Source organism: Budorcas taxicolor, chromosome 11 (assembly GCF_023091745.1).
Source record: "Budorcas taxicolor isolate Tak-1 chromosome 11, Takin1.1, whole genome shotgun sequence".
NCBI lineage: Eukaryota > Metazoa > Chordata > Mammalia > Artiodactyla > Bovidae > Budorcas > Budorcas taxicolor.
Window position 1 is genome coordinate 65,760,360 of NC_068920.1, and position 14,082 is coordinate 65,774,441.

General features: G+C 51.1%; 1 protein-coding gene across 1 annotated transcript in view; it reads left to right on the forward strand.

Moving 5' to 3' along the window:
- Positions 1–14,082, forward strand: part of NPAS2 (neuronal PAS domain protein 2) — a 100,644-nt gene that overhangs the window by 25,876 nt on the left and 60,686 nt on the right. Inside the window, exons 4-5 of the mRNA XM_052648228.1 lie at positions 1,400–1,489; positions 12,905–13,025. Coding sequence (XP_052504188.1) covers positions 1,400–1,489; positions 12,905–13,025 — 211 coding nt within the window. The remainder of the gene's footprint in view (positions 1–1,399; positions 1,490–12,904; positions 13,026–14,082) is intronic.

Sequence of the window (14,082 nt, forward strand, 5' to 3'; positions counted from 1 at the left end):
AGCAGTGATGGTTTGCAGCGACCACCTACCTGCATGAGCGTCTTCTGTCCTCGGATATTTGTTTTGGGAGAGAAAGCTTTTGTTTTTCATCTCTTCCCTTTCCATGGCAGGCCAGTATGGTGAGTTGCCCGGATGACCCCATTCTCTGCTGGACAGAGTCTGAATTTTAGAAATCACCTTTCTGTGTGACGTGTGAAAGCATCGTGAGCACCTGATTAGGAACCCGAAAACCAAACAGCCAGTGGCTCTGTGAGAAAACACAGAGGGCCTGTCTGTTCTCTCATGGGCTCCGAGGGCAGTGCACCTAACCCACAGCAGGCACTCAGTCAAAACTTCTAAACAAATGAATTTTCCAGGCATGCTGAAATACAGTTGGCCTTCCATGTCTGTGAGTTTCACACCCACGGGTGGCTGAATCCCAGAATGCAGGGCCTGTGGATACGGGGGCGACTCTGGGGGACTTGAGCATCTGTGGGACTTGGTGTCTGCGGGGTCCCTGGGACCAGTCCCCCATGGACGCTGAGGGATGACTGTTCTCATGGACCTAGTCGAGTAACCCAGCCTTTCCCCATCAGCCCTTCCTTTTCACTTTGGTGGATTAATGTGAATGTTCTTTATAAAGGGTTCCTTAAGAAAGTCTTTCTATGGCAATGGACCAGCAGGCACACTTTCTGTTTTTAATGCCTCTGTGAGCTCCTCTGTGTGTGTGTGTGTGTGTGTGTGTGTGTGTGTGTGTGTGTGTGTGAGTTGCTCAGTCATTCTGACTGTTTTTCAACTCCATGGGCTGTGGCCCGCTTGGCTACTCTGTCCATGGAATTCTCCAAGCAAGAATACTGGAGCGGATTGCCATTCTCTTCTCTAGGGGATCTTTCTGATCCAAGGATCGAACCCATGTCTCTTGTGTCTCCTGAGATGGCAGGCAGATTCTTTGCCACTGCCCCACCTTGGGAGAAGCCCATGAGCTCCTGTATCTTTTAGTAAATGTTTTCCACTGAACTCAAAGTGGTGTTGGAGATGGAGAACAGGGATCATGAACTCTTCACTGACACCTTTTAATGGCAAGTGTGATATTTCTGATTCAGCCCAAATGCACACTTATCAGTAAATGTACTCAGGTAATTTCCACCACTGAATTTATTTCATGATACCGTAGGTCCCGTTTTCCACTAAGCCCTTTCATGCTTTGCAACCATTTTGCCTGGGTTAGGCAAGTTCTATGTAAGAAACCAACTTGTGTACAAGACAAAAAAAAAAAAAACAGTGCTGTGAGGTTAGTCGTGGAAATATTCAAAGAATTATGAAACGAAGTCATTGTTGTAACCCAGGGTCCTTGGCTCCAGTGATCCCCTCCTGCATAAAAGCATGACGGAAGAGCCTTCACCTATTGCGTTTTTCGCAGGCCTTGGATGGCTTCATCATCGCCATGACGACGGATGGCAGCATCCTCTATGTTTCTGACAGCATCACACCTCTCCTCGGGCACTTACCGGTAAGTTTCTGCCCAGACGGCCTTTGCCAGTATGTATGATCCTCTTTCCCATTCGGGTTTCAGAGTTGAGGTGCTGCAGGTCTGCAGGGTCTGCGTGTGAGGAGGGTCAAGGAGTCCTGACCGGGCCAGGCCTAGCCCCAGGTGCTTCCAGACAAAGGGCAGGGGCAGGACTGTGTCATCCTGGAATGCATAGGACCCGAAACAGGGGCCAGGGTGCGTCCCCACCCTCCACTGTCCCGGAAACCACCCGGAAGCCACGCGCCCACGACACAGCTGTCAGAGCTCAGAGCCTCTCTGGAGGCTGACGGACACCTGCAGAGGAAGACAGGGTCCCCTGGGAGCAGGTGCAGGCATGTGCACCACATGGCTGGAGGCGGGATGGGGTTTGGGGGTCCCTGGAGATGTGACTGGGGTGCAGGAGGTGTGACACTTGCTGGTAGCGAGGGTCCAGTGACAGAGATGACCGTGGGGGGTGGGGCAGGTGCTGGACCAGGAGGACCTTGGGGGCAAGGAGGACCTGGGCAGAAGGGCGAGCTCTGCAGTCCACGGAGCCCCTTGGGGCATGGAGTGGGGCGGTGCTGTGGGCGCGCCTCCCTTCCCTCCTCCCTCTTCCCCTCCCTCCCCTCTCCCTCCCTCTCCCCGCCTTCTTCCCTCTTACTCCCCTCCTCTTCTGAGCCTCTCTGGCTCTCTGGTACCCCCATCAGGATGCTCTGACTCACAGAGAAGCACTCGACTGCTGGAGGGCCCCTGGGGAGAAGGGGTCTGGCCAGCCTTCCACCTCCTGCCACACCAGCATTTATCCCCACAGAGTCTGGCCTGGAAACACGCTGTACCAGGAGCATCCTTTGTGACTAATGGGGATAAAATATCCTCTCTCCTGTCTCCTCCCAACAAGCCCCACCAAACCACTCAGCCCCCATCACCCCATGTTCCCACACACAGGCGGTTGTACTGCTAGGGCACTGATGGGGAGGGGAGCAGCCTGCCCTGGGTTCCTGGTCATGGGAAATCATGGGCTGGGATGATACTGGAGGCCCATGGGGGCCACTCCTTAGCCGTGCCTGCCTGGAAGCGCCATGGCCTTGCTCTGTGGGTAGCTCGCCCCCCTGGGTGCTGAGCCCAGCTTTGCTTACGGCCAGGACCTCACATGGTCCTGGGTCATACTTTTACTCAGAAGCCACTCCCTACTCTGCTGATGACACTGAGTGGAGACCAAAGCCACTGTCCATGATTTTCCTTTGCAGATCACTGCATGTGGTGGCCCAGCATTTTTCACTTTACAAGGCAGATGCCTTTGCATTACTCCAAATCCGTCTGACATTGTGGTTCAGCCCATGTCCACAGCGTATGAGGCTGGGGGTCGTCTCCCCCGAGAGCCCTTGGGAGAGGCTGGTTCTCACTCAGCCCTCAGGAGTCGGGAATGCATTTTCATCTTGGTTTGGGGGCCAGGCTGGAGTAGTGATGGGTGTGTGTGTGTGTGTGTGTGCGCGCACGCGCATGTACATGCGTGCATGCTCAGTCATGTCTGATTCTTTGCAACTGTTTGAACGGTAGCCCACCAGGTTTCTCTGTCAGTGGGATTCTCCAGGTGAGAATATTGGAGTGGGCTGCCATTCCCTTCCCAAAATCTTCGCAAACCCACATTTCCTTATTGCAGGTGGATTCTTTACTGTCTGAGCCACCAGGGAAAGAGTGATGAGACCCGATGAAATCTGCATGGTTTCTTTGGGCTGATCTGAGGAGATGAGGTGCTTCTTCAGAGGGAGCTGGGTTTTGTCTTGAGTGGACAGGATTGAGCAGTGAGAGGCACTGATGGAAAGTAAAGACACGTCGCCTCCAGAGTGGCCTGGGGTTGTGCCCAGAGTCGTTTGGTGGGGTTTGCACTGTTCTGCTTTCTGCCCTTGGTAATATCTGATGACTGAGTTGCCATGTGTGTCAGAGGGGACTTAGTTGATTGGGAATTCTTCTGATTTGACATTATGGAGCAGTTTAGAGTCATCTTTATGAATTATTTTCTTTTTTAAACAGGTAGAGTTAATATTTTATTGTCACTTATCAGATGGCAGTTAGGTATATAATCTTCATACTTGATCTTTCCTTTATGTAAAAAAAAAATTGCAAATTTTAAACAGTCAATGGCTAGTCATGTCTTTAGGAAATATGATTTGATTAGATTAATTCATGAATGGTGGCTTCAAGTTTTCCCTCAAAACTCCAGAAAATTCACCCACCTTCTGTCCCTTTTTAAATAACTGGGAGGTTGGCGTGCATTTGGCTTCACACTGTGAAGCAGCATCCTGATGGCCTTCTCACATCTGCTTTGAAGAAAGCACACTGGAACACTTTTCAGCGAGAGAATGAGAGAAAGGCTTGACCATTTTGCAAGTCCCACTGTGGTGTTGGAAAAGACTCTTGAGAGTCCCTTGGACTGCAAGGATATGAAACCAGTCCATCCTAAAGAAAACCAATCCTGACTATTCATTGGAAGGACTGATGCTAAAGCTGAAGCTCCAGTACTTTGGCCACCTGATGCAAAGAGCTGTCTCATTGGAAAAGACCCTGATGCTGGGAAAGATTGAAGGCAGGAGGAGAAAGGGATGACAGAGGATGAGATGGTTGGATGGCATCACTGACTCAATGGACATGAGTTTGAGCAAGCTCCAGGAGATAGTGAAGGACAGGGAAACCCGGCGTCCTGCAGTCCATGGGGTCGCAAAGAGTTGGACACGACTGAGCGACTGAACAACAACAACGATAATGCTGGTTGTATATGTGAAAACCCTGGCCAGAAGTGCAAGGTCAAAGCGGACTGTGGGGTCAAGTTCCTGGGGCAGGGGTCACAGCAGGGTGAAGAGGTCACAGAGAAGGAAGACAGAGCCCCTGACTCATGATACCAGGAGACGCAGTGCTTTCAAGGAAGCGTCCCTTGGCCTTCCTTCCCCACCCCACCCCCTGCCCTTACCTCCCAGGAGAGTCCGCTTGGTCCAAGGCACCTTGTCTAGGTGGCTCCAGGTCAGGGTGGACCTGGGAGGGTGCCCTGACTAGGAGAGGACCCAGCAAGGAGGTGTGGCTGCACATCAGACTTGATCCCAGGTGGAAAGGGTCCAGGTCAGCATTAGACTTGATCCCAGGTGGAAAGGGTCCAGGTCAGCATTAGACTTGTCTGACTTTCCTGTGTGTTTTGATCTGTATTTATCATGCATGCAGAAGCATGTGTAAGACATACATTCTGCTTTTAAACTAATGATAAGGCGAGCATCAGCATACATGCAGCAGCCACCGGGGTAAGACAGACCGCCCAAGGCCCACAGAAGTCCGTTTCTGCTCCTTTCCTGACACAGCCACCGCGTAGAGATGGCCATTTCCAGATCGTCCTGTCCTTGTTGCTCTCTGCAGTTCTGCCAACTCATTTTTTATCTATTTATTTTGGGTCTTTACTGGAGCGCGTGGCTCCTCATTGTCATGGCTTCTCTTGCTGCGGAGCACAGACGAGAGGTACACAGGCTCGGGCGCTCTGCCACGCGGACTCTAGAGCACGTGCTCAGGGCATATGGGCTTAGTTCCTTCACGGCACGGGAGGGCTTCCCGGATCAGGGCTCAAACCCACGTCCCCCGCACTGGCAGGCAAATGCTTAATACTAGACCACCAGGGAAGACTGCTCTACTGACTTTTCTGTTACTTCATCATTAACCGCTGTAACTGAGTATGGCCTTTGGTTTATCCCTGTGGAGACAGAGCCATGGAAAGTGCTCTCCAGGGACCTCTCCCCTCGCTCAGCTTTGCTGTGGCGTTTGTCCGTCTCACACTGTCCAGAGTGGCCAGCATTGGTTTGCTGTCCTTGCTGAAGGCACCTGCTACAGTCCCTGCTCCCAGGCCAGCATGGAACTCAGAGAGCGCTTCTGTGGACATCTGTCTGTGTTTGCTAATGGACATTTGTGAGCATCCCTCAGAGAGGTGACCGTGTGTAAGATCGCAGGGTCATGGGGTAGCGACCAGTCACCATTACTGGATGACGCCTAGTTGTCTCCATGGTGACAGCACCGATTCACCCTCCATCAGCGGGGCTAGAGAATCCCTGCTGCTCCTTGTCACCGGAACTTGATATTGACAGGATTGTCAGCTTTTGTCGGTCTAGCATGTGAAGAAATCTTGAAATTTCGCTTTCCCCCCCGTGACTGGTGTGACTGTCTTCACGTACTTTGTCAGCCATTGACTTTCCTTTCTTGTGACAACCTCGTTCAAGTGTTTGCTCTTCCTAATGGATGATCTGGGTCTTCCGTGCAGTAATTTGCAAGCACTCTCTCCGTGTTCTGCTTGCTAGTCCTGTCGGGCGCTGTGTTATTAATAATCGCCTCCTGGTCACCCTGCCCTCAGGTGACAGTGATGGCCAGACACACAGCACCCAGCGCTGGGCAAGGGAGATTGACAGGGATCAGTCACACGTGCTCACAGTCCCGGGGAGGAGCGTGCTCCGTGTCGTGCAGGCGCCCGTTGGGGCTGCACTGGGGAACAGAGCAGGAGTGGTTTGGTAGTCACAAGAGGGTGAGGTGCCCCTCAGGTCCCACAGAGGGTGTGACTGACTGGCAGGCCACTGAAGCCCACTTCCAGGATGAGCAGTAACTGGCCTGGGGGCCCCCAATATGGAGGTTTGTTTAGTTCAGGGGACCTGATTGGTGGCAAGCAGGATCTGTCAGTTGGGGTGGTGAGAGGGGTTCAGGAGTCCGGGCAAGGCCCTCTCAATGCAGTTAGATGACAAGGCTACATGTCGCTCTGAACCTGCATCCCAGGCGCACACCACAGGTCTGTGCGTTGCAGATAACTGCTCTCGCTTGCTGTTTGCCTTGCCCCCCCTTTACAGTCTTCTGATGAAGAGAGAGTGTCTTTAGAGTTTGTCCTTTTTATACCTGAATTCATCCTTCACTCCTCCTGGGTGGAACTGTTTTCTATACTGTCTTTGGAGAGTCGTCCTGTTTGGCAGTCATCCGTTGGATTCTGAATCTTGTTCAGTCGCTCTGTCATATCCGACTCTTTGTGACCCCACGGACTGCAGCACACCAGGCTTCCCTGTCCATCACCATCCCCCAAAGTTTGCTCAAACTCTTGTCCATTAAGTCAGTGATGCCATCCAACCATCTCATCCTCTGCTGTCCCCTTCTCCTGCCTTCAGGAGAGAGATCTTTCCCAGCATCAGGGTCTTTTCCAGTGAGTCGGCCCTTTGCATCAGGTGGCCAAAGTACTGGAGCTTCAGCTTCAGCATCAGTCCTTCCAGTGAACACTCAGGACTAATCTCCTTTAGGATGGACTGGTTGGATCTCCTTGCAGTCCAAGGGACTCTCAAGAGTCTTCTCCAACACCACAGTTCAAAAGCATCAATTCTTTGGTGATTCTGAATCTGAACTGAATCAAATAAGATCACACATCATCCCATGTGGAGAAGGAAATGGCAACCCACTTCAGTATTCTTGCCTGGGAAATCCCACGGACAAAGGAGCCTGGCAGGCTACAGGCTGTGGGGTCGCAAAGAGTCAGACACAATGAGCGACTGAGCACACATGCCTCCCACGCCACGGTCCTCCTGGAGACCGAGCCCCTGGCTGCTTTCTGAGCCTAGTCCTGCCTCTGCTCAACATGAGGCTTCTTTTTCACCAAAACCTCCTTCTCACCACAGCTGTCACAGACCTCCAGCCAGAACCGCTGGGGCTTCTTGGGCACATCCTGAGCGGGGTGTCCACACAGCCTGTTTCCAGCCCAGATGGCCAGCCTGTGCACTTCTGTGCTCACTTAACTTTGCTGGTGCAGCTGTCGGCTCAGAGACAGAGGACTACGCTTTCTGTCTGTCACATCCTCCGCAGGCTCTCACGGGGCCTAGGAGACAACGTAGGAGAAGTGCTGTTGGGAATTCATGGCAGGCTTTTAAAGTGAAGCCCCGAAAAGGGCACCATTCTTATATTGTTGTGTTTTGTTTTTTAATTTATTTTAATTGGAGTATAATTGCTTTCCCTGGTGGCCTGGGGGTAAAGAATCCGCCTGCCAATGCAGGAGAAAGGCAGGTTTGATCCCTGGGTGGGGAAGATCCCCTGGAGAAGCAAATGGCAACCTACTCCAGTATTCTTGCCTGGAGAATCCCATGGACAGAGGGGCCTGGCTGGCTACAGTCCCCAGGGTTGCAAACAGTTGGACGTGACTTGACAACTAAACAACAACAGCAATACTTTGCTTTACAGTGTTGCAATAGTTTCTTCTGTATGATGAAATGAATCAGCTATATGTATATACACATCCCCTCCCTCTTGAGCCTCCCCACACCCCGCCCCCCATCCCACGCGTCTAGGTCATCAAAGAGCCACCAGGCTGCGCTTGCTGTGTTACACAGCAGCTTCCCATTAGGTATCTATTTTACACATTTTTGTTTTATCACTCGGTTGTGTCCAGCTCTTTGCAACCCCATGGACTGTAGCACACCAGGCTTCCCTGTCCTTCATGATCCCCCAAGAGTTTGCTCAGACTCATGTCCGTTGAGTCGATGATGCCACCCAACCACCTCGTCCTCTGTCATTCCCTTCTCCTCTGCCCTCAGTCTTTCCCAACATCAGGGTCTTTTGCCATGAGTTGGCTCTTTGCGTCAGGCGGTCAGAGTACTGGGGCTGCAGCGTCAGCCCTTGCAGTGCGTGCTCAGGGCGGGTTTCCGCGTGGTAGCATGTATGTGTCGATGCTGCTCTCTCAGCCTGTCCCCTTTCCTTCCCCCACCGTGTCCACATGCCCATTCTCTACGTCTGCATTCTGTTCCTGAAGGGCAGGTTGTTGATAAGGTAGCCAAGGGCATAGCGGCAAGTTGGCATCAAGAACCTTCCATCTGTAACACGTAAATGGTGTTCCAGATCATGTGATTCAGCTGTGGGATGGCACCTCCCCTCCCTCATCTCTGGAATTGCGGCAGTTTTAATAAACAGAGCTCACTCCACGCATTCAAGGGACAGTACAGTTGCAGGGGTAATTTACTCTCCTGTGAGCACTAGTGTTTAAGTTCTCAAATTATCATTGTTTGTGTTGGTTTCCAGCACATAGAAATTGCATAATAGGCATAGAACAGCAAAGACCCAGAAAGAGCTCGCTCTGTGCCGAGCGTGTTCTGAGTTCTGCTCGTGTGTCAACTCTTCATCCTCACAACCCCTCCTGCCACGGCTTACTTCTCCCTCCTGCCTCCAGCATTCATCTTTGTCCTGTGCACGACCTGTGTCCTGAGGTGACCCCACAGCCCTCTGACCTGCCAGTCATCCCCCATATGAACCACAAGGCCAGGCAGCCCCCTACCTTGCACCCTGCCACCCCACCATCGGGAGTGTGGGCTTCCAACCGGCCCTCCAAGGAAAGACCGCGCAGTGACGTAGTCACTGTTTTCAAGGATCCAGGATGTCTTTAAGAAGAAAGAGTACTGTCATCTGTGAGCATGAGTCATGTTCCAAAAAACTAAAGGGAGTGGGCTTAAAATAGAATCAAGAACATCAGAAGGGACTCGGAGAAAGCCAGACAGAGAAGATGATGGCACAGTGAGTACTGTGGTTGCAGAGAGATGAAAGCAGGAGCCTCTATGTGGGAGCCCGGGAGACCTCGGAGTCCCTCCCTCCACCCCTGCCCTTCAGTGGCTACCAAGCCTGTCCTCCAGCCCTGGAGCCCAGGCTGCAGGCGGGGAGGGACTTGCCTACGTTGCTGTGCTGCTGGAAGAAAGGACCAGAACACGGCATCCTGAGTCGGTGGTGGGCGGGTGGACGAAGACATTGTCAATTGAGCCCTCTGGACTCGGCCCCTTCCTCCGAGTCTCCCCTTCCCTGGACCTGTTACAACCACCTGGCTTCTGTGCTCCCTCCCTCCTGCAGCCACTAGAGGATCTGAAATAAAAGCAAAGTCCTGCCCACCTTTGTCCATGTCCCCCAGTGGATGCCCTAGCACACAGGCGCAGCCCTGACGCCCCCAGCGATGCTAAGGCCAGACCCCACTGCCCTTCCCCTTTCCTCTCCCCGCTCTCCTCTCCCTTGCTGGGCCATCAGGGCCCCCATCCCCACTTCTATTTGGGCCTGGACCCCTGCCTGGGGCACCCAGACAGCCTGGTGGACAGCATATTGTCTCCAGACACTCCCTCTACCATGAAGATCCCTCCCCCTGAAAACTGTCCTGGAAGATCCCCTACCCCATCATTATGGACTCCACCCCATGCTCAGCATCCTCTAGGCACCTTGTTATTTCTGTCACGGTGCTAGCCACATGGTTCTTTCCGTTCATCACCATGCTTTTCTTGAAGGCCAAGCACCATCCAATGTCAGGGGTGCAGGTGAGGCAGGCAGAGAACCCACGTCATTTCTTGAAAGAAGGAGAAAACTTAGGGTTGTGTCCTGCTTGATTAACAAGCCACCATTCTGCCTGGCACCTGCCGTGTGCTCTGGTACCAGCAGTGGACTCAAATCCGCTCCTCTCACCTCACAGCCTCCTCATTCTTCAGTGGAGCAAACTGCAGCTTGGAGGGCAGAGCCGTGCTCACATCCCACCTCGGGGGCTCCCACCTGCCTCTCCCCCCGCCCCCTAGGCCTTACCCCCTGGTCAAAGGTGTGCCAACAAAAGTTGGTATAGTCAAAGCTATGGTCTTTCCAGTAGTCATGTACAGATGTGAGAGTTGGACCATAAAGAACGCTGAACACCAAAGAGTTGATGCTTTTGAACTGTGGTGCTGGAGAAGACTCTTGAGAGTCCCTTGGACAGCAAGGAGATCCAACCAGTCCATCCTAAAGGAAATCAACCCTGAATATTCATTGGAAGGACTGATGCTGAAGCTGAAGCTCCAATACCACCTGATGCGAAGAGCCAATTCATTGGAAAAGACCCTGATGCTGAGAAAGGCTGAGGACAGGAGGAGAAGGAGGAGGCAGAGGCAGAGATGGTTGGATGGTGTCACTGACCCAGTGGACATGAGTTTGAGCAAGCTCTGGGAGTTGGCGATGGACAGGGAGGCCTGGTGTGCTGCAGTCTGTGGGGTCGCAAAGAGCTGGACGCAACTGAACAACTGAAAACAACAAAGATGCAGCCTTCCCCGGTGGGTACAGATGACACGGATACAGTGGCCAGAGGAGCAAGGGTGAGATGCGGGTCCTGTTGAGAGTGCGGGGCTGTCACGGGCATTTTCTCAGGGGAGATGACTTCAGAGCCCGGACCCGAAGGATGCGTGGGAGTTAATGAGCACCAAGAGAGGGTGCGGAATGTTCCAGCCTGTTGAGCGGAGTCCCGGAGGACGAGCGCAGCTGGCAGCCTGGAGAAAGGACAGTTTGCGGGGCTGGAGGTCTAGGGGCGGAGGGTGTGCTGAGCGGAGCCTTATGAGTGAGTCAAGGTATTCGGGCTTGTCCCAGGAGCAGTCGGACAGTCAGAAGCCAACGAAAGGATTTAAGCAAGATGGTGACTTGATCTGATACAAAGCTGCTGGCAGAGTACAAATTGGGCAGAGGACAGAAGTTGATGTGGGAAGACCAGTCTGACCATTCGCCAGAGATGATGGTCTGGAAGAGGGCGGAGGCCATAGAGAAAGAAAGGAGTGGATCTTACAGAAACTTTATTAACTTTTTACTTTGTATTGGGGTATAGCCGATTAACAATGTTGTGATAGTTTCAGGTGCAAAGTCAAGGGGCTCAGCCATACACATACATGCATCCATTCTCCCCCAAACTCCCCTCCCATCCAGGCTGCCACACAACACTGAGCAGAGTTCCCTGTGCTGCACTGTAGGCCCTTGCTGGTTATCCGTTTAAAATATAGCCGTGTGTATCTGTTCTTCCCAAACTGCCTAACCATCCCTTCCCCACATCCTTCCGGCAACCACAAGTTCATTCTCTCAATCTGTGAGTCTCTTTCTGTTTTGTAAGTAACTTCATTGTATCGTTTCATTGAAGATTCCTCCTATAAGGGATGTCATAGGATATTTCTCCTTCTCTGTCTGACTTACTTCACTCAGTAAGACAGTCTCTTGGATCTGAGAGAATTTGAGGGAGGAAAATCTCACAGCATTTGGACATTGGATGTGAAGGTGATAGGGAGAGGTCAGAGATGCCAGCTGGGTGTCGGGTGTGGGCAGGTGACTGCCTAGCAGCACTGCACATGGGGAGAGGAAACACGTGGGGGAGGATATCGCACTGGGGACGTGTGTGGACCCGGGGTCCCCAAGGGCACCTGGGAGGCAGCTGGAAGGTTAAGCCAGGACTCCGAGAGCGAGCTGCCTGCCTGTACAAACGTGAGAGTGTGTACAGCCCGTGCTTGACGCTGTAGGCAGGGATGAGTTTAGCGAGGGATGGAGGCACTCCTGTCTCCTCTCTCTCCCCCGTGGTCTCCCACCTGTACTGGCCACACGCTGTGCTGTGCTAAGCCACCTCAGTCATGTCCAACTCTGCGACCCTATGGACTGTAGCCCGCCAGGCTTCTCTGTCCATGAGATTGTTCAGGCAAGAATACGGGAGTGGGTTGCCATGCCCTCCTCCAGGGGATTTTCCCAACCCAGGGATCAAACCTGGGTCTCTTAAATCCCTGCATTGATTGGCAGGCAGATTCTTTACCACTAGCCACCATAAATTTAAAATCACCCCGTGTGCTCTGACCACATGGGGTTATTTAAATTTCAATTAGAATAATTAAACACAATTAAAAATTCTGTCTTTGGGGGAGTTGCCTGGTGGTCCAGTAGTTAGGACTTTGTACTTTCATTGCCAGAACCCCAGTTCAACCCCTGATTGGGGAACTAAGCTCCCAAGGGGTGGCTACAAAATATATATATATACATATATATGTCTTCAGTCACACTAGCCCCATTTCAAGTGCTCAGAAGCCATGTGGCTCGTGGCTTCCCTAGTGGCCAGTGCAGGTTACAGACCAGTTACATCATCACAGACCACTCTAGTGGACAGCACTGGGTCCAGGCTCTATTGGGTTTGTGTCTACGGGTGTCCAGGTCCCCAGAAGAAAAAGTACAATTCCTTAGATTAGCTGCCTTTGAGGAGACAGCTGTTTGCTGGCCTGAAGGTCAGAGGAGGAACGCTGCGCTCCTCAAGGTGCTTCACAGGAGTGGCTGGCCTCGTGCTGGAGCTCCACGGCAGCCACATGGCCCCAGCTAGAACCTGGGAGTCTCTGCACACAAGGCTCCTCTTCATGTTTGTCTGGCCTAAGTCTGAATTCTTTCTCGGGCCCGTGGGCAATAGCGTGTTTGCATTTGAGCGAGTAAAGCCTTCTCTATGACAATTCATGACCGCAGAGTCTCCACAGAGAATCAGATCTGGAACTTCTCATTTCAGAAGTCAGTTCTGAGTCGTCAAGAAGGTTCAGCTTCTGCTCTTGCTTTTGTTTTACATTTTCATGGACTGTGTACCTTTGTTCTTTTCTCTTCCAGTCGGATGTCATGGATCAGAATTTGTTAAATTTCCTTCCAGAGCAAGAACACTCGGAAGTCTATAAAATGCTCTCTTCCCATATGCTTATGACGGACGCCCCTTCCCCAGAATACTTAAAATGTAAGTTTCACTTCACTGGTTTTATGAGAGAGAAAGATAAGGATCTTATATTAGAAAGGAATGTTAAGAGTCTACAGTCATACCACCCTTAAGGCGCCCGATCTAATCTGGTCTCAGAAGGTAAGCAGGGTTGGGTTTAGTTAGCACTTGGATGGGAGAAAGGAAGTTAGAATGAATTAAGAAGGGAGGACTAATTTTAAAAATAATTTTCCTTGTGACTCAGAACATATCCGAGATCCTTAGAGGTATATTTTAGGTTGAAAGCTAAAACCGGAGTTTGGAATACGTAAGACATTAAACTTCTATGTGGAAATTTTGAAAACCACAGAGCTTTAGAATAATAACTTTGTTTTGCATGTGATAACAAGAGATTACCTTTTTTTCACATGAGAGCCTTTTAGTAATAAAGGATACAAAAACCACTGAATAATCTGTTTATTTTGGAGGACGCTAGAAAACTAGATTTGTATGATACTAAGTAACCAACTAAAAACTGAATAATTAGGTCAAAACTCTCTTCTGAGGCCACATCTGATTATTTATATACATTTGCAGATTTTGCGGAATTTTAAAGTTTTTATCAAAATCAGCAACTCGGATAGAAAGCTGGCCTGGTCACTTAATGAAGCGCGTTCTTTGATGATGATAGCAACAGTGCCTTATACTTATTCAAGCCTTAGTTCCTTTTCCATGAATAATTTGTCCTGTTGTACATCTGATTTTCCTTCAAAGCCAAGTGGAAAGATTAAATTAAAGAGAGCAGCTCTATGTGAGCAGCTTTATTGTAATATACCATATGAAAACGACCAGAACTAATCAATGCCGACAGAACCAACTGCAGACATCTGTGATTAAATTAAGACTAATTGGCTCCGACTGCGGGATGCAAAGTATCTATAAACTATGGGGCGGCAAAACCGATGTTGCCAAGGTTATAAAACCATGTCCGAAAATCGGCTGTAAGGAGACAACTAGCCTGGCTACATGTTGACCAAACCCTGTGAGTTTCCCAAGATGCCGCTTGTTTAGTCTAGAATCATTGGCATGATGCTTTTAT